General features: G+C 39.1%; 2 protein-coding genes across 2 annotated transcripts; one reads left to right on the forward strand and one right to left on the reverse strand.

Moving 5' to 3' along the window:
• Positions 1-237: 237 nt before the first annotated feature.
• Positions 238-9,998, reverse strand: cryz (crystallin, zeta (quinone reductase)). The gene is made up of 9 exons (XM_072669154.1): positions 9,600-9,998; positions 9,098-9,205; positions 7,651-7,803; positions 6,290-6,453; positions 5,156-5,207; positions 4,156-4,305; positions 3,928-4,029; positions 1,787-1,882; positions 238-618 (listed from the first exon to the last, which is right to left on the reverse strand). The coding sequence occupies exons 2-9, from the start codon at positions 9,203-9,205 to the stop codon at positions 457-459; spliced, it is 987 nt and encodes a 328-aa protein (XP_072525255.1). The 5' UTR covers positions 9,600-9,998; the 3' UTR covers positions 238-456.
• On the forward strand, positions 9,662-19,055 carry tyw3 (tRNA-yW synthesizing protein 3 homolog (S. cerevisiae)). The gene is made up of 6 exons (XM_072669155.1): positions 9,662-9,945; positions 15,886-15,966; positions 16,059-16,157; positions 17,426-17,497; positions 17,607-17,740; positions 18,381-19,055. The coding sequence occupies exons 1-6, from the start codon at positions 9,772-9,774 to the stop codon at positions 18,586-18,588; spliced, it is 768 nt and encodes a 255-aa protein (XP_072525256.1). The 5' UTR covers positions 9,662-9,771; the 3' UTR covers positions 18,589-19,055.
• The last annotated feature ends 5,114 nt before the right edge of the window (positions 19,056-24,169 follow it).

Here is a 24,169-nt window from a genome sequence, read left to right on the forward strand (position 1 = left end):
CTTACCCTCTTCTAGTCATCTATTAACCCCTTAAAAAGCCAATGCCTTAGATATATATAAACTTTATATATAACCAGAGAACAGCGCCACCAGTTTGTACAGAACTCTGTACCTGTGGTTACTGAGTAATTCACCTCGGTGTGTGATAAGCCTTGGAGCCTTGCAAGTGACCAAAGGATATAATACATTAACATGGTCAACTTAGAGCCTTGAAGAGGACATGCAAATATGTGCAAATATGTTTATTAGAAATAATTACAGAAAGATCAACATAGTAATCTCCATAGTAATCTACCGAAAACCAATACAAGTACAGATTGCACGAGTAATGCAGTTTTGTGCACAATGAATTGAAAAACCAGAGCAAAGTGGTTTCAAAGTGCTTGGATCAGCTCGACGCAGATTTGTGTGAAATTCTCAGATTAGTGCGGAATGTCAACAGTGGCTGCTTTACATTCACATAACCAGGACTATTTTCCCAGAAGCCCCAGGGCTGTTGATGATGTCCTCATGAGCTTGAGCCACTTTGTCGAGCGTATACTCTGGACCAACCACGGGTTTCAGCCATCCAGCTTCCATCCCTGCGTACAGCGCTGCAGCAGTCTGGACTTTGTCCTCCTTCAGGATTCAGAAACAACAGACGGATGAATGAAGAGGCAGTGTTTAGAAGTATGGGTGTGAATAAAATGCAGCATATTTGATCATATTAATTAATGATCAAATCTTTAGGCAAATAAAATATTGTAAATAAGTAATTCCTCGTTATTTATCAATGAAAACTCACTTCACAACAGTTTAGATGCTTAAAATTCTATATTACAATAATACACTTGCTTCTTATTCAAACAGAATAATATTAAAGCTATTAAAGTTAACATTATATATATATATATATAATATTTACACTGCTGGATATCATGTAGACTATTTTCTGTGTATGCGTAATGAGTATTAATCTCCGACACAGATCAGTATAACAGTTATACTAATTTAAAATCAAATTAATTAATAACGATATTTGAATATTAAAGATGTCTTAAATGGCCTGTAAATGATTCTAAAATGACCCAGAAAGCTGATCATAATTACGATATAATAAACTGATATTTACAGGGTATATCATTCAAAATCTGCTGTAAAAACTGCTGTATTACCTTAGAAATGTTAGAAATTCTGCTGCAATAAATGTTCATGGATTTTTGTTTTATTAAATATTATTGCAGCATAATTACCAACATTATTAAATCATTTCTTTCTAATTTTACCCAGTTTTCTACAGAAGTTAGATGACCCAATCCCCGTTCATGTGAACTCCCCCCATCACTAGCAATGCCCCCACTCTCGGAGGGTGAAGGCTAGCACACGTGTACTCCACCACATGTGAGGTCAGTCACCATCCAGCATCGCTGGGTAGCACGGCTCCCTGGCTCTGACACAACAGCTAACAGACGCCTGTGCTGATCAACAACATACCAGGAGCGATGTGGAGAGGATGTGCCATCAACCCACCCCTGAGAAAGCAAGGCCTACTGTGCTCTCTCTGGCTCTGGCTGCTGATGGCATGTTGAGCAGCATGACCCGGGATTCGAAGTGCATTAGCATTACCCAGCTTTCCTGTATGTCTAGATTGATGATTTTTAAATATGTATAACTGTTATTAGTGTGTATGCAACATCTGAATGGTAATATAAATTATTATTATATAATTATATAAATAATTGTGTTTTTTTTCTTGGGGGGGGGGGGGGGTAGGAGTAACAGTGAGAGTCTAAAGGTTCCACATTACCTCTGAAGAACTGAACATGGACATGCCAATGATACTGGTCTCTTTAGCCATGGTGTCTCTGGGGTCGATCTCAATAGGGCCTCTAGAACCTACAATCTGAAAGATAATAATATTAATAACAAAAATAATAACTGTGATGCTCTGGATCTTCACACTGATAAATTCTGGCTGTTTACCTGCATGGACTTTCTCATTTCACTCACATTCTTATCATTCATGGCTTAAGGTCACATTTGCCATATCGTTGCTGTCCAAGAAAAAACATGTATCTCCAAAATGGTGATTGTACAGGAGAACATAAAAGTGTTTTGAGCTTTGAAGGGAAGTTAGTGTAAAATATTCATTGAGCATGTCTTTTGGTTCATTTATTATGAATATGAATTATTGACAGTGTTCAGAAGCAGCTAATAGGTTTAAACCTTGGAGAAAACTAAAAACGGACAGAAATGGAGATACACAGTTTTCATAGAACAGTAGCAATATACTGTTTAATATTCAATATTATTTTATCTATTTGTCTGTTAGCTGTTAATGATACTAAAATGACCAAGAAAGCTTTGAAACATAATTAACATGTAATAAATTGATATTTAGGGTCTTAAAAATGGTGATGAAACCTTATCAAAGCAAAGTAGATCACAATGGTATATCATTTAATAATGTATTTTGCCCAGAATATACTGATGAAACTGCTTTATTAACTTAGAAATGTTAGAAATTCTGCTGCGATAAAATGTCATGGATTCTTAAATATGAAATATTATTAAATATTATTTCAGCACAAAATTCTAATTTTACTCCATTTTTCTACCCAATTTTGAAGGCCAATTACCCAATCCCCATTCAGGTGAACTCCAGCTTTCACTAGCAATGCCCCCAACACCCAGGCGGTGAAGACTAGCACATCTGAAGCCAGCCACAGCCTCATATTCTCTTAATTCTCTTAATTCTTTAATGTTATTTCTTTTGTTCTGTCACGTATTCTGCTCTCTGGTGTGGACCAGAGGAGGAAGGATTCCCCTTTTTGAGTCTTGGTTCCTCTCAAGGTTTCTTCCACTCGAACCCGAGGCAGTTTTTGCTTGCCACTGTCGCTCGGACCTGGATCTCTGTAAAGCTGCCTTGTGACCACATTCATTGTGAAAATTTCGAAATCAATATAACTTTAATTATAGTGAATTTAATCAATAACAGTAATAATACGTTATCATATAGTGCCTTTCACAAACCCAAGGACACTGTCTGTAAATAATGGTGTTATTGCTTTTTTACTTCTATTATTTATATTGTGTATATAGTGGTAATTTATCTATGTTTTAAATCTGAGTGTCTTGCTATCCCTTTTCTGCTGTGACGCTGAGAATGTCCCCACTGTGGGACTAATAAAGGATTATCTGATCTTATCTTATCTTTACGAAGACACAAAAAAGGGGTGTAAGAAGAATAAAGAGAAGAAAACATGCAGTATTATTATATTATTTTAATATAGTTGTTCCTCATATTATAATATTGAGTTTTTGACTACTATTATTTATATTATATATATATATATATATATATATATATATATATATATACTGGTAATTTAGCTTTTTTCTGCATCTGAGTGTCTTGCTATCCCTTTGCTGCTGTGACACTGAGAATTTCCCCACTGTGGGACTAATAAAGGATTATCTTATCTTTACAGAGAAACAAAAAAGGGGTGTAAGAAAAATAAAGAGAATATAATAGCATTATTATAATATTATTAAAATATTGTTGTTCCTCATATTATAATATTGAGTTTTTGACTACTATTATTTATATTGTATATATGCTGGTAAATTATGAATGTCTTGCTATCCCTTTGCTGCTGTGACACTGAGAATTTCCCCACTGTGGGACTAATAAAGAATTATCTGATCTTAAAAAGAAGAGTATGAGGATATGAGTTCCAAAGTTTGGGACGATTCTGGCACCCATAGCAGAATGTCTAATCGAAGGAACGGTCAGGAGTCCCGCGTTAGAAAATCTGAGAGTACGAGAGGGACCATATAAAGAGATAAGATCAGAGAGGTAGGAGGGAGCCAGACCATGTAGATATCAGATATCAGGAGATTAGAGATGAACAACCCCCCAAACAAACAAGAACACAAGCTGCTCACCATCACCCTGCCGCCGGAGGCCAGCAGTTTTAGGTCATTGCTGAGGTTCACGTTGGACAGCATCTCCACGATCACATTGATGCCCTGTCCACCAGTAGCCTCCTAAAAAAAATAACAAGCAGGAACGTGGGGTCTTATGCTACAGGGGTTCAATATGTTACCCTGAGTCCCAATCTGCCTTCCTGAGAGCACTGCAGCTGCAGTCTGCAGTACTGAAGTAAGTCATACCTTAATTTTATCCACGTAGCCCTTTTCTCTGTGATTGAAGACCATGTGGGCTCCATTGTTGAGCACCAGCTTTAAGCCCTCAGGGGTGCCTGCGGTGCCCAGAACCTTCAGGCCAAACGCTCGGGCCAGCTGACATGCGGCAATCCCAACCTAATGAAACAAGAAACACACAGAGCTTCGAAACTTACGACAGGACTCTCTCGTATACAATACATTGACAAAAGTATTGGGTCACCTGCTCATTTACTGTATCTTCTGAAATCAAGGGTATTGTCGGAGTAACTGTCTTTATTGTCCAGAGAATACGGAGCACGGTGTGAGGATTTGATTGCATATAGCGACAACAGTGTTAGCAAGGTCAGGATGTTGGATGATCACCACCTCACCTCATCCCCAAAAAAATTTGATGGAGCACCAGCCATCCATCATTCCAGAAAATGTTCTTCCATGTTCTTCCACTGCTCCACAGCTCAATGCTGCTGGGGGTGGGGGGGGGGTCATACCCCTCTAGCCCACGCCTGGCATTAGCACCAGCATGGTGCCAATAGGCTTGAGGTGCTGAATGCATTCATTAGAAGGGGTGTCCACAAATATTTGGACACATAGTGTCCATATAATTTATTCAAACATGGATATGCACTTTGAGATTGCACCATTTTCGCAAGTGTGTTTGAATTTATCAGTTCTGCAGCTCTCTAGCCCTTCATCAGTGGTCAGTTTCAGGGCCCAGGCCTGCTGTCGGCTGGAAATTGTTTTTCTGCAGACCATTATGCGATTTATATATATATATATATATATATATATATATATATATATATATATATATATATATATATAAACCCCTTAAACTCTGCAGATTTCATGACAAAGTAACTTTAAAAAATTGTGAAAATAATGAAAATGATAAAAAAATAAAAGAGAAATTAGTGATGGACTGAAATCATCATTCTGAGCTCAGAGATTTAAAGAGTCAGTCGAATAATATGATGATTTTTTTTACCCCTCCGCTGCCTCCATGGACGAGAACAGTCTCCCCTGGTCTGGCGTGCGCCCTATAACCAATATAACAACAGAGCCCTCGTCGTAATTCAGACATCAAAACAAACTAAAGAAATTCAGTAGTAATAAATCCAATGAATAATAAATGCTTAGTTAAAATAGCACTATAGAAAAACGGACATAAAATAAATACACGGTTCATGCAAACTGGTTTTGGGGGCTCTGAGTGGCTCAGTGGTCTAATGCGATGCCGGAGTCGGAGAGAGCACAACTGGCTGAACTCTCTCCAGGTGGGTAGATTGCGCTCTCTTCTCCCCTCATCACTGTTAAAGCGATGGCGGAGCTGGGGACCTGACTCTTTCCTCAGAGCGTGGCAACTGCCGCATGGGCAGCAGTGGGACAAGAGGCGGTGGCTGGCTTTCCATGTTTCAGGGGAGCCGCGTGTTAAGTCCTTACCCTCTGGAGCATTGCTAGTGCTACAAAGAGGTGGGATAAATGCCAGTACCAAATGTGGAGAAGAAGTGGGGACAAAATTGATAAAAAAATAAATAAATAAATGACAAAATAAATAAATAAACTGGTTTTAGCTGAATGTACTGGTCTAAATCGAAATTCTCCATCACTTAACAAATCAATCCTTCATCATTTGTTTCAGAGCTCAACTTTTCCAGGATCTCACTTATATTTCCAGGACATTTCTTCAGGTTTTCCAGGATGCATGGAAACTAGAGCTGGGCAATATGACGATATTTTATCGTATTGTGATAAATTGTGTTATGGTGATGACAATAAGCTTTTCTGATCATATGGAGGAGACTGTTAGTGCTTAATAAACACTGATCAGCTTTCATTACTAACAGTGTAATTAGACTGAAGGGTTAATTAGATGCAGAGCAGCAGATGTTGAGTATAAATCACTGTATTCAGTACGGGAGAGGATCTGATAGTAGTTTATAAGAATCTGCAGCTACTGATGTTTTTAGTCTGTTATTATATGTATCGTGATAAATATCGCAAATAAAAGTCATTATGATACAGTATTTCTACCATATCGCCCAGCTCTACTGGAAACCCTGAAGCAATACTATATCCTATACTGTTTGTGAGTGCAGAGAGCTGTGTGTTGACCCCTTACTTGTGAAATAAGGCCCGATATGCTGTGAAATATGGGATTCCAATGGCAGCACCCTGTTTGTAATCCAGAGAATCGGGCAGTTTGTAAACCGATGCCTCCGAAGCGACAGTGTACTCCGCATAGGCCCCCGTCACTGTGGCTGTGGTGAACACTCTATCACCCTTCTGAAAGGACAAAGGACAAGTAGACGAAAGTTACAAGGGGACCCCAACCAGACAGCTAAACTAGGGGTGCACCGATTCGATATTAGGATCGGATATCGGCCCTGATATTAACAAAATTAGCTGGATCTGGTATCGGATAATTAGGCCGATCCATTGAAACGATCCATTTCACTTTAATTGGTTGGTGTGAGACTGCACTAAATGTTTATATGTTTGCAATGTTTGATTACTGCTTATTTACTTATTTATTCTAATTTTCAAAAAGTTACTTATTTATTCTTACTTATTTATTACTGATTTTATTTGGAATTACTTACTGTTTATGCTAAATATTTAAACATAAGATTGATTACTGTTTGTGTGTTTGACAAAGTGAAGCTACGTATTTTCAGTTTTAGTTTATACATTTTATTTATATCATTTTATATATTTTAAGTTTGACTATTTTAAATTTTAATGCTGTTTTAAGGTCCTGCACAGCTGTTAATTAATGACAAATAAATAGCGTTAGATGTTAATTACTTATATTTTGTTTAAAAAAAAGTTTAATGTTAATGTTTAAGTCAGTCCTGATGCTTTAAGTCTCTCCCACATTGTGAGGAACACGGTTTATTAATTCAGCAATGGTATCCGATTGGTATTTGATATCGACCGATATGCAAAGTTTATGTATCGGTATCGAAACTGAAAAAGCTGAATCGGTGCATCCCTAAGCTAAACAACATCATTCAGAGTGGGGGTTGTGGTGTGTGTGGTGTGAAACGCTCGGTTCTAGATAACCTCACCCAGTCAGAACTGGAGTTCTACAGTGGAGGTGAAGGGAAGCAGACGTCTGAAGCTCTAATAAATAAAAGCTCCTCACAGAAAGTTCTTCACCTAATGGCCTTAAACTATTTTCTAAACACTATTCATGGTGGAGGGATACATGCAGGGTGTTGTGAGCAGCAAAGTAGTCCCTGAAGAAATATTTGTGCTGTAGTCATGGTAGTCATTCACCACCACTGTACAGAAATTAGAGCCTGAACATTTCACACCAACCTCAACTCTGAATGACTTAATCTTAAAATCACTGAATTATTATTATTATTATTATAAACAATATCAAAGAAAACACAACAAATATAACTTCATAAATGACCTAAATATCATTACAGTATTATTACAGTCAATATTTAACACAACATCAAATCTGAGCACCTGCAGAAAAGACACTCCGTCCCCCACAGCCTGCACCACTCCAGCCACATCCGTCCCAGGTGTGTAGGGCAGGGTTGGTATGCGGACATAGGTACCGGCACGAATATACGTCTCTACTGGATTCACTCCACAGGCGTGCACTCGGATCAGCACCTGTGGGGGGAGGGAAAAACAGCATCCGATCAGATTTATCATTTTGTTCACACTATTTGATACTATTTGAGGCCGGCCACTTTATCGGAAACCCCTCCCTTGTAGCTTTCCTTTGCCTGTGTTCAGATGTTAATGAACTCTAAACCCATCTGCTGATGCACATGATGTTTGTGTTATCCGTCCTTTCTGACCACTGAGCCATTCTTCATGGTATTTCGGGGTGGTGGACCCACTCTTCTCAACCTGACAACCTGCCTGATCTACCAGTAACAGCACCACACACACTACCAGGAGCTCTACTACTTCCATGTCCGTGTCAGTACTGTGCTGAGAATGGTCCACCACCCAACAATATCTAGCTAGTGGTGGTCCTGTGGTGATCCCTTTTCCACTGACCCACAAAAGACCCACAAAGTGCACCAAAAAGATGACATGGGGGCCAAATATTTCTTTTTTGTGTGTGACGGGGTGGTTGGGTTCATTTTGACAGGCTCTGTCTGATAGAAAAAGCAACAAATAAACAATGTAAAAAAAACAAACATCAGAATTCAACACTTCATCCCTGGGTGCTCCAAAGGCTCACATAGTGTCAATGCCTCTTTTATGATGTCATTAAAAGCAACAGTACATTATTTATAGACAAAACAACTTAGTGTGACGGGGTGGTAAGTCAAAATAATTTTATAATTTTTTATCATAATGTAAGTTATGTAAACAGGGACACACAAACAATCCTGTAAATATTAAATGGTTGATTAAAAATGGATATAAAAAAATTTACATATAATCTATAAATCAAAATAACATATTTTTGAAGCGTATGACGTGTTGGTCATTATGGAAAAGTAAGGAATAAAGGCAGGAAATAAAGTAGTAAAGGCAGGAATAAAATATATGTGTATATTATTTATTTATTTAATTTTTAATATATAAGGTTCTTTAGTAAAGACAAAAAATAAATAAATAAATAAATAAATAAAAATATATATATATATTTGCCGTTACTAAAGAACCACACACACACTATATATATATATATATTGTTTGTTTGTTAATATATATAAAACGTTCCGTAGTAAAGGCAATGTCTCAAGACCAAGACAACTCAGAGAACTCCTAAATGATATCCTAGCTATTGAAAAACTGTTCTAGCTCTGCAGAACCAAATATTATTCTACTATTTTATTATATATATATATATATATATATATATATATATATATATATATATATATATATATATATTCTGTGAATACTGCATAATGCACAAGTGGCACCAGCTTCAACAGCGTACCTGCTTCTGGCCTGGAGTTGGAACAGGTATGTCTGAGCGGAGCTTCAGAACTGAAGGTCCTCCAAACTCTGCCACCCTTATGGCTCTCATGAAGTTTGAAGCGGCCATCTGGACCATGTGAGGGGTCACCAAGCAAAAGAGTAACAGAACATGACCTCAGCATTTTCACTCAGTCATAAGGACAGAGACTAGGCCTAAACCTGGGCCAACTACCCGGTAAACCCCAGTGATTAAGCCCCAGTGAAGCCCACGCAGCTGAACCTGGCCTTTTTTTTTTTTTACTCCCATGACCTTTTCTGACCTCTCCGTTCCACCTTAAATGCAGGCTCCAGTAATGCACAATTTAAGGTGGAATGGAAATGTCGGATAAGAACTACGTTAATCAGCTAAATAAGTTGAATGCAGACAAATCACTTATTGTGATGTTAGGTCTGTAAAATAAACTGCATATTAATATAAATATCTTGAAATATGTGGAAATGTAGAAGGTTGACGAGCTCACCGTGCTGCACGCAGATTCGGCGATGTCGAAATACTTCCGTCCCTGACGTCGTTTGGACGCAGTCGGCTGCCGTAGACGCGTGTTGTTAACCCGCTGGCTGTATAAACACCTAAATAACCAAAAAACTACGGATAAAAAGTGTGAATGGCTGGTGTGGGCTATCTGTCCGGCGATGGAGGGAGGCGGTGCGTTTGAGCAGTGGAAGCAGCAGTGTCTGAATAAGCTGGATGGCAGTAGAAAGGGCAGTGTAGACGGAGGGGTCGCTCACGCCGTTTCTCTGCTCAACAGCTCGGAGCGATACTTCACCACCAGCTCCTGCTCTGGGAGAGTCATCCTGATCGACCAGGTGAGCGCAGGAGCTTCCCTGAGCCTCCGATCTGATCATTCAAGGGTTCTAGCATGTTCTCCAGGCGTCATTTCCCTCTTTACCGCCTCGATAGTGAGCTCTTTTTGGTTCTGCAGAGCTAGAACACAGTTATCATAGCTAGGATATGCACTGGTTCCTTATAGAGTCATTGCCTTTACTAAAGAACCCTTAAAAAACAATATGATTTGCACAACAACCCTTTGGAACCCTTTTTGTGCTGCATAGATCTGTACAGAACCACTGTCTTTACTACAAAACCCATGAAGAACCACTTTTATTATACTATTACATTCATAGCAGAAAGGGTTCTACACAGTACTGAAAAAAGGTTCTTTGATTGGTAACAATAGTAGAATCATTTTTGGTTCTGCAGAGCTAGAACACAGTTATTATAGCTAGGATGTCATTTAGGAGTTGCACTGGTTCCTTATAGAGTCATTGCCTTTACTAAAGAACCCTTAAAAACATTATGATTTGCACAACAACCCTTTGGAACCCTTTTTGTGCTGCATAGCTAGAACCAATGTTTAAAGATCTGTAAATAACCTCTGTCTTTACTACAAAACCCTTGAAGAACCACTTTTATTATACTATTACATTCATAGCAGAAAGGGTTCTACACAGTACTGAAAAAAGGTTCTTTGATTGGTAACAATAGTAGAATCATTTTTGGTTCTGCAGAGCTAGAACACAGTTATCATAGCTAGGATATGCATTGGTTCCTTATAGTCATTGCCTTTACTAAAGAACCCTTAAAAACATTATGATTTGCACAACAACCCTTTGGAACCCTTTTTGTGCTGCATAGCTAGAACCAATGTTTAAAGATCTGTAAATAACCTGTCTTTACTACAAAACCCTTGAAGAACCACTTTTATTATACTATTACATTCATAGCAGAAAGGGTTCTACACAGTACTAGAAAGGTTCTTTGATTGGTAACAATAGTAGAATCATTTTTGGTTCTGCAGAGCTAGAACACAGTTATCATAGCTAGGAGTTGCACTGGTTCCTTATAGAGTCATTGCCTTTACTAAAGAACCCTTAAAAACATTATGATTTGCACAACAACCCTTTGGAACCCTTTTTGTGCTGCATAGCTAGAACCAATGTTTAAAGATCTGTAAATAACCTGTCTTTACTACAAAACCCTTGAAGAACCACTTTTATTATACTATTACATTCATAGCAGAAAGGGTTCTACACAGTACTAGAAAGGTTCTTTGATTGGTAACAATAGTAGAATCATTTTTGGTTCTGCAGAGCTAGAACACAGTTATCATAGCTAGGATATGCATTGGTTCCTTATAGTCATTGCCTTTACTAAAGAACCCTTAAAAACATTATGATTTGCACAACAACCCTTTGGAACCCTTTTTGTGCTGCATAGCTAGAACCAATGTTTAAAGATCTGTAAATAACCTGTCTTTACTACAAAACCCTTGAAGAACCACTTTTATTATACTATTACATTCATAGCAGAAAGGGTTCTACACAGTACTAGAAAGGTTCTTTGATTGGTAACAATAGTAGAATCATTTTTGGTTCTGCAGAGCTAGAACACAGTTATCATAGCTAGGAGTTGCACTGGTTCCTTATAGAGTCATTGCCTTTACTAAAGAACCCTTAAAAAACATTATGATTTGCACAACAACCCTTTGGAACACTTTTTGTGCTGCATAGCTAGAACCAATGTTTAAAGATCTGTAAATAACCTCTGTCTTTACTACAAAACCCTTGAAGAACCACTTTTATTATACTATTACATTCATAGCAGAAAGGGTTCTACACAGTACTAGAAAAAAGGTTCTTTGATTGGTAACAATAGTAGAATCATTTTTGGTTCTGCAGAGCTAGAACACAGTTATTATAGCTAGGATGTCATTTAGGAGTTGCACTGGTTCCTTATAGAGTCATTGCCTTTACTAAAGAACCCTTAAAAACATTATAATTTGCACAACAACCCTTTGGAACCCTTTTTGTGCTGCATAGCTAGAACCAATGTTTAAAGATCTGTAAATAACCTCTGTCTTTACTACAAAACCCTTGAAGAACCACTTTTATTATACTATTACATTCATAGCAGAAAGGGTTCTGCACAGTACTAGAAAGGTTCTTTGATTGGTAACAATAGTAGAATCATTTTTGGTTCTGCAGAGCTAGAACACAGTTATTATAGCTAGGATGTCATTTAGGAGTTGCACTGGTTCCTTATAGAGTCATTGCCTTTACTAAAGAACCCTTAAAAACATTATGATTTGCACAACAACCCTTTGGAACCCTTTTTGTGCTGCATAGCTAGAACCAATGTTTAAAGATCTGTAAATAACCTCTGTCTTTACTACAAAACCCTTGAAGAACCACTTTTATTATACTATTACATTCATAGCAGAAAGGGTTCTGCACAGTACTAGAAAGGTTCTTTGATTGGTAACAATAGTAGAATCATTTTTGGTTCTGCAGAGCTAGAACACAGTTATTATAGCTAGGATGTCATTTAGGAGTTGCACTGGTTCCTTATAGAGTCATTGCCTTTACTAAAGAACCCTTAAAAACATTATGATTTGCACAACAACCCTTTGGAACCCTTTTTGTGCTGCATAGCTAGAACCAATGTTTAAAGATCTGTAAATAACCTCTGTCTTTACTACAAAACCCTTGAAGAACCACTTTTATTATACTATTACATTCATAGCAGAAAGGGTTCTGCACAGTACTAGAAAGGTTCTTTGATTGGTAACAATAGTAGAATCATTTTTGGTTCTGCAGAGCTAGAACACAGTTATTATAGCTAGGATGTCATTTAGGAGTTGCACTGGTTCCTTATAGAGTCATTGCCTTTACTAAAGAACCCTTAAAAACATTATAATTTGCACAACAACCCTTTGGAACCCTTTTTGTGCTGCATAGCTAGAACCAATGTTTAAAGATCTGTAAATAACCTCTGTCTTTACTACAAAACCCTTGAAGAACCACTTTTATTATACTATTACATTCATAGCAGAAAGGGTTCTGCACAGTACTAGAAAGGTTCTTTGATTGGTAACAATAGTAGAATCATTTTTGGTTCTGCAGAGCTAGAACACAGTTATTATAGCTAGGATGTCATTTAGGAGTTGCACTGGTTCCTTATAGAGTCATTGCCTTTACTAAAGAACCCTTAAAAACATTATGATTTGCACAACAACCCTTTGGAACCCTTTTTGTGCTGCATAGCTAGAACCAATGTTTAAAGATCTGTAAATAACCTCTGTCTTTACTACAAAACCCTTGAAGAACCACTTTTATTATACTATTACATTCATAGCAGAAAGGGTTCTGCACAGTACTAGAAAGGTTCTTTGATTGGTAACAATAGTAGAATCATTTTTGGTTCTGCAGAGCTAGAACACAGTTATTATAGCTAGGATGTCATTTAGGAGTTGCATTGGTTCCTTATAGAGTCATTGTATTTACTAAAGAACCCTTAAAAAACATTATGGTTTGCACAACAACCCTTTGGAACCCTTTTTGTGCTGCATAGCTAGAACCAATGTTTAAAGATCTGTAAATAACCTCTGTCTTTACTACAAAACCCTTAAAGAACCACTTTTATTATACTATTACATTCATAGCAGAAAGGGTTCTACACAGTACTGAAAAAAGGTTCTTTGATTGGTAACAATAGTAGAATCATTTTGGTTCTGCAGAGCTAGAACACAGTTATCATAGCTAGGATATGCACTGGTTCCTTATAGAGTCATTGCCTTTACTAAAGAACCCTTAAAAAACAATATGATTTGCACAACAACCCTTTGGAACCCTTTTTGTGCTGCATAGCTAGAACCAATGTTTAAAGATCTGTAAATAACCTCTGTCTTTACTACAAAACCTTTGAAGAACCACTTTTATTATACTATTACATTCATAGCAGAAAGGGTTCTACACAGTACTAGAAAGGTTCTTTGATTGGTAACAATAGTAGAATCATTTTGGTTCTGCAGAGCTAGAACACAGTTATCATAGCTAGGATGTCATTTAGGAGTTGCACTGGTTCCTTATAGAGTCATTGCCTTTACTAAAGAACCCTTAAAAAACATTATGATTTGCACAACAACCCTTTGGAACCCTTTTTGTGCTGCATAGCTAGAACCAATGTTTAAAGATCTGTAAATAACCTCTGTCTTTACTACAAAACCCTTGAAGAACCACTTTTATTATACTATTACATTCATAGCAGAAAGGGTTCTACACAGTACTAGAAAAGGTTCTTTGATTGGTAACAATAGTAGAATCATTTTTGGTTCTGCAGAGCTAGAACACAGTTATTATAGCTAGGATGTCATTTAGGAGTTGCATTGGTTCCTTATAGAGTCATTGTATTTACTAAAGAACCCTTAAAAAACATTATGGTTTGCACAACAACCCTTTGGAACCCTTTTTGTGCTGCATAGCTAGAACCAATGTTTAAAGATCTGTAAATAACCTCTGTCTTTACTACAAAACCCTTAAAGAACCACTTTTATTATACTATTACATTCATAGCAGAAAGGGTTCTACACAGTACTGAAAAAAGGTTCTTTGATTGGTAACAATAGTAGAATCATTTTGGTTCTGCAGAGCTAGAACACAGTTATTATAGCTAGGATGTCATTTAGGAGTTGCATTGGTTCCTTATAGAGTCATTGTATTTACTAAAGAACCCTTAAAAAACATTATGGTTTGCACAACAACCCTTTGGAACCCTTTTTGTGCTGCATAGCTAGAACCAATGTTTAAAGATCTGTACAGAACCACTGTCTTTACTACAAAACCCTTGAAGAACCACTTTTATTATACTATTACATTCATAGCAGAAAGGGTTCTACACAGTACTAGAAAAGGTTCTTTGATTGGTAACAATAGTAGAATCATTTTTGGTTCTGCAGAGCTAGAACACAGTTATCATAGCTAGGATATGCACTGGTTCCTTATAGAGTCATTGCCTTTACTAAAGAACCCTTAAAAAACATTATGATTTGCACAACAACCCTTTGGAACCCTTTTTGTGCTGCATAGCTAGAACCAGTGTTTAAAGATCTGTAAATAACCACTGTCTTTACTACAAAACCGGATTACATTCATAGCAAAAAGGGTTCTTTGTTTTGTAACAGTAGTAAAAAAAACTAAAACAATATGATTTGTACAACAGTGGAACCCTTTTTGTTCTGCATAGCTAGAACCAATGTTCACAGAACTGTCTGCAAGAGAATAAACATTTAAATGTACAGAACCATTGTCTTTACTACAAAACCCTTAAAGAACTACCTTTATTACACTGTTACATTGATAGCAGAACGGGTTCTACACAGTACTGAAAATGGTTCTTTGACTCGCAACAATAGTAGAATCTAGTTCTGCATAGCTAGAACACAGTCTTTCTTTTTCCCCCTAAATTGCCTTTACTAAAGAACCCTTTCTGATCTGCTACAACAGCTGAAACCCTTTGGTGCTACAAACCTAGAACCAGTTTTTGCAGAAGTGGCTGCAGAAGAAGGAACATTTGGGCGTTCAAATGGTTCTCTAATTTGCCGTGGTTTGGGTTATAGATTTGACTTAGACTTTACTAAGGAAGCCTAAAAGAACCCTGTTTTTAGGAGTGTAATATTACAATCTTATGGGTTCTATGCGGTACTGAAAAGGGTTCTTTGAATTGCAACAATAGTGGAATATTTTTTTAGTGCAATACAGATTTTTTTTTTTTTTTTAAAGGTTCTTTTAAAGAACCACATACAAGATGTTCCATCAAATAGAAGAACGATTTAACCAGGAAAAGAAACATTTAAATATTCAACAAGTCATCTTGCTTTTATAGAGAACCGTTGTCTTTACTAAAGAACCCCTTTTTAAGAATGTGGTTCTGTTAGAATACCTATAAATTCTTCATTGCTTGGCTCGAAGGTGTCGGACTGCACGGCCGTACAGAAGCAGAACTGCTCCTGGTTATTCGTCACCCATGAGAAGTGTCGGAGAGAGGACGTGGTGAGAGGACTCGCACCTTTATCTTCATTATTATCAGTTATCATTTATTAAGAGTGACAGTAATGCTGATGGTTTCCCTTTCTTCCAATCAGGCGGCAGCTTTGGAGACGTCTTCAGGGGATGCAGTGTTTAAGTTTGAGCCGTGTGTTCTTCATGTCCAGTGCAGGATGTTAGAGGACGCACAGCTCCTGGTAACGTTCACTCATCACTGAAGCAGCTTAATGATTTAAAGTGTGTTAAATCAGAGACGCCTGGACACTAACTGTAGAACTCTATATAACATTAGAATAAACCTTAATAAACATAGTTAGTGGTCAGCGAGAGTGTCTACCTGTAATTAACTCTATATAACATTAGAATAAACCTTAATAAACATAGTTAGTGGTCAGCGAGAGTGTCTACCTGTAATTAACTCTATATAACATTAGAATAAACCCAAATAAACATAAAGTCATTGGTCAGCGAGAGTGTCTACCTGTAATTAACTCTATATAACATTAGAATAAACCCAAATAAACATGAAGTCAGTGGTCAGTGAGAGTGTCTACCTGTAATTAACTCTATATAACATTAGAATAAACCCAAATAAACATAAAGTCAGTGGTCAGCGAGAGTGTCTACCTGTAATTAACTCTATATAACATTAGAATAAACCTTAATAAACATAGTTAGTGGTCAGTGAGTGTGTCTACCTGTAATTGACTCTATATAACATTAGAATAAACCCAAATAAACATAGTCAGTGGTCAGTGAGAGTGTCTACCTGTAATTAACTCTATATAACATTAGAATAAACCCAAATAAACATAAAGTCAGTGGTCAGCGAGAGTGTCTACCTGTAATTAACTCTATATAACATTAGAATAAACCCAAATAAACATGAAGTCAGTGGTCAGCGAGAGTGTCTACCTGTAATTAACTCTATATAACATTAGAATAAACCCAAATAAACATAAAGTCAGTGGTCAGTGAGTGTCTACCTGTAATTAACTCTATATAACATTAGAATAAACCCAAATAAACATAGTCAGTGGTCAGTGAGTGTGTCTACCTGTAATTAACTCTATATAACATTAGAATAAACCCAAATAAACAGTCAGTGGTCAGTGAGTGTGTCTACCTGTAATTAACTCTATATAACATTAGAATAAACCCAAATAAACATAGTCAATGGTAAGTGAGAGTCTCTACCTGTAATTAACTCTATATAATATTAAAATAGACTCTAATAAACATAGTCAGTGGTTAGTGAGTGTCTACCTGTAATTAACTCTATATAACATTAGAATAAACCTTAATAAACAAAAAACTTAAACTACTTGATATTTTTATTTTGTCCAAAAGTAAGGTGTGCCTTATTAAATAGAATGGTATATTGCTATAACCTGTTTTCCAGATTGATGCGTCCTCGTTTTACTTCCCTAATTAAAACAGTTAAATTCTTGCGTTTGTTCCGCAGCACTCTGTCGCTATAAACTCTGGTTTCAGGAACTCTGGAGTGACGGTCGGAAAGAAAGGCAAAATCATTATGGTGAGTAATTTGCAGCTGTAGGGACCTATACCGAGAGTCGTCCAGCCTTCTGCTTTTCGTCTGAAGTGAGCGCTTAACTAACAGACCTGTTTTGTGATGTGTCTCACAGGCTGTGCGCAGCACTCACTGTCTTGAAGTTCCTCTCAGCCACAGGGGACGAGTTCTGGTTTCTGAAGAATATATCGATTTCCTTGTTGGAGCTGCGAATAACAAAATGGAAGAAAATCTCAAAAGGATTGAAAGGTGTGTGTGTGTGTATGGACAATAGTATTGGGACACCTACACATTAAACCTACAGGAACTTTTATGACGTCCCATTCTAAACCCATAGGCTGTATTAATATGGAGCTGCTCCCCCTTTGCTCTAAGCTCTACCAGCAGCAGCAGGTCTGGAGCTCTGCTGCAGTTACTGAGTCAGTTGGAGGCTTTTCTGCACTCTGCTCTGAGCTCAGCACTCGGCCCTGACCCCGCTCTGTAACTTTACATGGTCTGACAGACACTCGGTGGCTGAGCTGCTCTCTGTGAGCTGTTCCTCCTAAACTCTTCCACTGTTCAATAATAACACCACTCACAGCTGATGGAGGAAGATCTAGGAGGGAGGAGATTTCACCAGCTGACTTGTTGGCTCCTATTACATACAGAACCACGCTGGAGTTCAGTGAGCTCTTTAGAACCTCCTGTTCTTTCACTGATGTGTGGAAGAAAGGCCGACTGCAGGGCTAGGGGCTTGATTTTATACATGTGGCTGAATGGGACTGAATGAAACACTAAAACACCGAGTACAGTGTCCAAATACTTTTGTCCATATACATGTGTATTTTCCTGTGTATGTGCGATTCAGCATTTCCGTTATGCTCTAAACGAATTATCATCTCTTCCACAGATTCTACAATTGCTTGAGAGCGGCTTTGGAACCAGAACAAGATAATACAAGCCGCTTAACGGACGAACGGACGGAGGTGAAACCGGTCTACAGGCGGAGGAGAAAACGAACAGAGCAGGACAGTGCTGAATCAGACTGTGCTGTCCGAAACCGAAGTGAACATGACCAGGAGGAGGACCTGGACTGTGAACTGACGTTATTTACCTAATATTTATTGCTTGGATGATTGGATTTTTGGATACATCCTGCGATTCCATGGAAAAACCTGACATTATAAATGACCTCTCCTTTAGAGCCTGACGATATCAGTTGACCGATAATATTGGCTGATATTTACGACCCACGCAATTAAAAATGTCACCAGGACTCGGACTGATGTTATGCAGTGAAAGTGTAGAAAGCTTTCCCAACAAGCAATACAGACTGAACTGGTCACACAGCACCTGAACGTATCCCTCCACCACTAATGGATTTAAAAAGTAGTCCGTTCCTCCCAAAACCATTGTAAAGGAAAAGGTGTCTCCAGTACCAGGCAGAATATAATAACTTCCTGTGATGGAGCTTTTGGAAGTCTGGTTCTGACCAGGCACATTTCTGGCACAGAACCCACTCAATGAATGACTGTTTATATGTTAGCTGTTTAATTATGCAGAAATAAACAAGGTGTTTTTAAAATGTTTTTTTCTGTTGTTAAGTGGGGCAGCTGTCTAAGCGCTGGCTTTATCATCAGGAGGTCGCCAGTGATGCCACAGCCATCCACGACCAGGAATCTCAGGGGAGCCTAACCGGCCTCATTCTCCTCCCTCTCCCCCAGGCTCCCTATATATGAGCTGTACAGTGAGGTTGGATTCTCAGCGGTTTGGAGGTATATATGACTCAGAGGAAGTACACGCTAGCCTACATCCTTACAGCACTTGTAGCATCACGTGATGGGGATTCCTAGCTGGAGAGTGGGAATTGAAAAGAGCTAGAGTGAACTGAAAATCTGATGACCTGATGTATAATATCAGGTATTCAAGGTTTTGTCATTATAATAATTGCTATTGGCCATAAAACAAGAAAAAACAGGCAGTCCAGTGTTTGCCGGGCCGCCATTGGCTGCATAGAATCGTCAGTGGCTTTTTATAACAATGGAACTGTGGGATCTGCTCTTTATGTTTAAAAAAGGTCCTGTGGCCCAAAATGCTCGGACATGCTGACCGAGGCCGGTGGGGGGCGGGGTATCGATGCCTGTTGACATCCCTGTTGTCAATAGACCAGTGCTCTAACCACTTACAACACCTGGTATTCCCAGGTGGTCTCCCATCCAAGTACTAACCAGGCCCGACCTAGCTTCCGAGATCAGACGTGATTGGGCGTTCTTAGGGTGGAATGGCCGGTAGCAAGCTGCACCTGTTGCTAGGCCCACCTTGGAAATATAAAAAATTATAAACCAGAAAATAAATGTAATCAGTAACCCAAATTTATTTTGAATGAGTTTTTCCCAGAGTTCTGCAGCTGCTGTGGGCGGAGCATGGGCGGAGCATTGATGGGTCGTCCCGATCGACAGCAGTCTGTACAGCAGTTTGTAAGCAGCACATTACAGCCTTTCTTAAGGCTGCAGGTAAACACTGTGCAGTAAACACTGTAATCAACATCCTCCCGAAAACCAGACATCTGTAATACAGGACACCTGGCTTCCTTAAACACCCCTTTTTTAATTGCAGCTCTCTTCATGCAGGTCTGTTTCTAATTAAACCTCAGTTCTTCTGAATTATCATGCATTTCTAACAGATTCGTCGGAGGACTTGCCGTGAAGCTGTCGAGCGCTGTCGGGCCTCGCAGCAATGCAGAATCTGACCGCAACGTTCGTCTCCTGTTGTTTGGGACTGAGGAGAAACTCCACTGCGGTCTGGAAGCACATTTCCTCAGGATTAGAGCCCATTACTCTCAGAGCTCCGTTCTGCAATGGCTCATTTGGGAGATTTGCCTCATTAGCAGGTCCTTCATCCGCCATGTGGGCCTGCCTCGGTCATGCTTACCAAGAGGAGGCAACATTCTCTTTAAAGCGAAGATCTGACCAGTTATACCCCACACGGAGACCCTCGTTTGGACAGAAATCCACTGAAGTTGAAATAAATAAATAAATAAATAAATAGACTAGTGTATCTTTCCGCTAGTGGTACAGTAAGTATGTGGACACCCCTTCTAATGAGTTCATTCAGCTTCTTTAAATTGCACCCATTGCTGACACAGATGTGCAAATGCACACATACATATACACAGCTTGTTCAGGCCCTGTGGAGATGTACTGCCAATAGAATAGGACTCTCTGGAACAGATAATAAACATCAAGAATCTTTCAGCTCCATGCTGCCTAATGCCAGGCGTGGGCTAGTAGAGGGGTATGTATAAAGCCCCCCCCAGCAGCATTGAGCTGTGGAGCAGTGGAAGACCTGGGTTCTCTGAAATGATGAATGATGGTGCTCCATCCAATACTTGTGGGATGAAATCCTCACAGCAATGCTGCTCCTCCAAAATCTAGTAGAAAGCCTTCTTCCCGGGACAGTGTCCCATTACTTTTGTCCATTTAGTGTATACTGGCATAAATAATAGTATATTTTACCATATACAGACTATTGCTGCCTATTTATTATTTTTACATATTCAAAGTGCAACATAAATTTAATGTGATGTGAAGAATATGTAACATTTACCAATATATTTTAATATATGCAAATTTATAATATTTAAAATATTGACTCACCTTTAAGTTGACATCACTGGCACTATATAGACTAAATATAATTTGCACTATATATATTCATATTCTTAGTATATGCGCAATCTATATATTCTTCAGTATATCAAAACTGCAATATGTACACTGTAATATATATTTACACACAGGACAATTTGCATAGATTAACATATTTTACAGAGTATTTCCCAGGATATTAGAATATACAGTAGGGGGGTGGTCATGTCTAAGCAGGTACATCAGTTCACCAGTAGAGGGCGGTAATGCACTGCTGCGGTTCTGCTGTGGTAGGTAGAAGGTCTATAAGGATAATAAATGGAATATTAATTAAATCAATAAATAAATGGATGGATGAATGATCCTGGAAGTGGGAATTTGAGGTTATGTTGATTGTCCATGTGGTTGAATTTTAAAATACTGGATGACCACACCAATTTAAATCTTACAAATATTACTATAATAACTGGTTTTAAATATCATAATTTTCTGAAAGAGGTTAGATAATTTAATACAGAAATATATAGATTTTTTAATTTTCGTCAAGCAAATAAATAATAACTGATTTTTAAAACTGCAGATTGCTAGAAAACATCTCAAAACCTTTGTTTACAATCTAAAGTTTTATTTAGCAATAATTTAAGGTTAATATTAAAGTAATAATCTAATTTATTCAGAGCAGATAATGTAGTTAGTGAAGGTGTTTTTTAAAGATGATGTAATTAGATGTAATTTAACATTTGGTCATGGCGATGCTAATAGTATGTTAACCAAGTTGACGTTGCTAGCCGGGTCTTCCTTCATCTTGACCACAGCTAGTTTGTGAGGAATTAGTTCGGTGCTACAGAATATTAATAAATTCATAAGCTGTGTTTATGAAAAGGTTTCTTATAGATTGGATTATTTAGCCGGGCCCTGCTGTTGGCTGCGGCTAGCATAAATGCTACAGTTACTCAGATAACCACGCAGTACAACTGCGGTGAGCAGAACAGCATCTCAGAAGGAACCTTGAGGAGGTCGGACATGTAGGCTACAACAGCAGTAGGCCTCAACAGCAGTAGGTAGGCCTCAACAGCAGTAGGCCACAACAGCAGTAGGTAGGCCACAACAGCAGTAGGTAGGCCTCAACAGCAGTAGGTAGGCCACAACAGCAGTAGGCCACAACAGCAGTAGGTAGGCCACAACAGCAGTAGGCCACAACAGCAGTAGGTAGGCCACAACAGCAGTAGGCCACAACACAGTAGGTAGGCCTCAACAGCAGTAGGCCACAACAGCAGTAGGTAGGCCACAACAGCAGTAGGCCTCAACAGCAGTAGGTAGGCCACAACAGCAGTAGGTAGGCCACAACAGCAGTAGGTAGGCCACAACAGCAGTAGGCCTCAACAGCAGTAGGTAGGCCACAACAGCAGTAGGTAGGCCTCAACAGCAGTAGGTAGGCCACAACAGCAGTAGGCCACAACAGCAGTAGGTAGGCCACAACAGCAGTAGGCCACAACAGCAGTAGGTAGGCCACAACAGCAGTAGGCCTCAACAGCAGTAGGTAGGCCACAACAGCAGTAGGTAGGCCACAACAGCAGTAGGCCTCAACAGCAGTAGGTAGGCCTCAACAGCACTAGGCCACAACAGCAGTAGGCCTCAACAGCAGTAGGTAGGCCTCAACAGCAGTAGGCCACAACAGCAATAGGCCTCAACAGCAGTAGGCCACAACAGCAGTAGGCCTTAACAGCACTAGGCCTCAACAGCAGTAGGTGAGCCACAACAGCAGTAGGTAGGCCACAACAGCAGTAGGTAGGCCACAACAGCAGTAGGCCTCAACAGCAGTAGGCCTCAACAGCACTAGGCCACAACAGCAGTAGGCCTCAACAGCAGTAGGTGAGCCACAACAGCAGTAGGCCATATCGGGCTCCACTTCTTTCAGCCAAGAACAGAAAGCTGAGGCTGCAGTGGCTCAGCACAGGCTCACCAACACTGGACAGCTGAAGCAGACTGAAGAAACGTATCCTGGTCTGATGAATCTAGATTTCTGCAGAGATACACAGATGATAGGGTCTGATCTTGGTGCCAACAACTTAAAAAAAAAAAAGTATTGGGACACCTGCTCGTTCATTGTGGATTATGAATCCACAGGGTATTAAAAAGAGTTGATGCTGCTGCTTTTGTTGGAGTAACTGTCTCAACTGTCCAGGGAAGAAGGCCTAATAGATTTTGGAGGAGCACTGCTGTGAGGATTTGATTGCATTCAGCGACAAGACCAGTAGGGAATGATCACCACCCCACCTCATCATCCCCAACTCAATCCAAACGTATTGGATGGAGCGTGATTTCATCATTCCAGAGATCAATAGGTTCATGTCCACAAACTTTCAGTTTCAATGAACTCCAAATGCTTAAGTATCTGGATGCATTCATTAGAAGGGGGTTATGTACTATATTATATATAATATAATATACTATAAATAAATATACTATTCGTGTGACCTCAAAAAAACTCAAAAACCACCTCAAACATAAAAGTTTGACCCCTCAGTCGCCAGCATTACGTATTCTCCCTTGAAGCTGGAGAGTGCTGAAGGTGGCCCAAAGCTAGCCTTCCTAATGATCATTTTTAAAACAACAGCAATTAGCCACCTGACAGACTGGAGGAGAGCAGTGATTACAAATCTGCTCCAATTATTAGCGCACATTAAAGCTGAGGGCGAAGGAGGGCCGGCTGATTGGCAGGCTGGAGCTGGAGGAGCATTAATAGGAGTGTGCTGGGGAGGTGTTGGGAGGGTGGGGAGGGGGTTTGGAGGAGCGCAATCAGGCCTGAATTGGGCGCTTTTGTGCAGTTTGTGATTGTGGAGTGTGCCATTTTGCCCACTGATGAGAAGCCTCCCCTCCAATGCTGGCTGATTTGGAGCCTGTACGTCCTTCTCCTAATCACTGCCCTCTTACTGTCACTCCAGAACACTGCTGATTTCTGAGGGGGGCCAAAAAAAAAAACGCCTCCCCTCTGTAACGACAGAACTGAAATCCCCAGCTTTAAGGGCAACTAAACAGAAGCTGGGGTTTA

Source organism: Salminus brasiliensis, chromosome 23 (genome assembly GCF_030463535.1).
Source record: "Salminus brasiliensis chromosome 23, fSalBra1.hap2, whole genome shotgun sequence".
Classification (NCBI taxonomy): Eukaryota; Metazoa; Chordata; class Actinopteri; order Characiformes; family Bryconidae; genus Salminus; species Salminus brasiliensis.

Excerpts from the sequence above, each read along its gene's own strand:
- tyw3 (XM_072669155.1), top strand. The coding sequence starts at position 9,772 with ATGGAGGGAGGCGGTGCGTTTGAGCAGTGGAAGCAGCAGTGTCTGAAT. Across the intron at positions 9,946-15,885 it reads GAGTCATCCTGATCGACCAG|GTGTCGGACTGCACGGCCGT; the intron begins GTGAGCGCAGGA and ends CTTGGCTCGAAG. Across the intron at positions 17,741-18,380 it reads AATCTCAAAAGGATTGAAAG|ATTCTACAATTGCTTGAGAG; the intron begins GTGTGTGTGTGT and ends TCTCTTCCACAG.
- cryz (XM_072669154.1), bottom strand. The coding sequence starts at position 9,205 with ATGGCCGCTTCAAACTTCATGAGAGCCATAAGGGTGGCAGAGTTTGGA. Across the intron at positions 4,030-4,155 it reads GCTACGTGGATAAAATTAAG|GAGGCTACTGGTGGACAGGG; the intron begins GTATGACTTACT and ends TATTTTTTTTAG. Across the intron at positions 619-1,786 it reads CCATGTTCAGTTCTTCAGAG|GAGGACAAAGTCCAGACTGC; the intron begins GTAATGTGGAAC and ends TGAATCCTGAAG.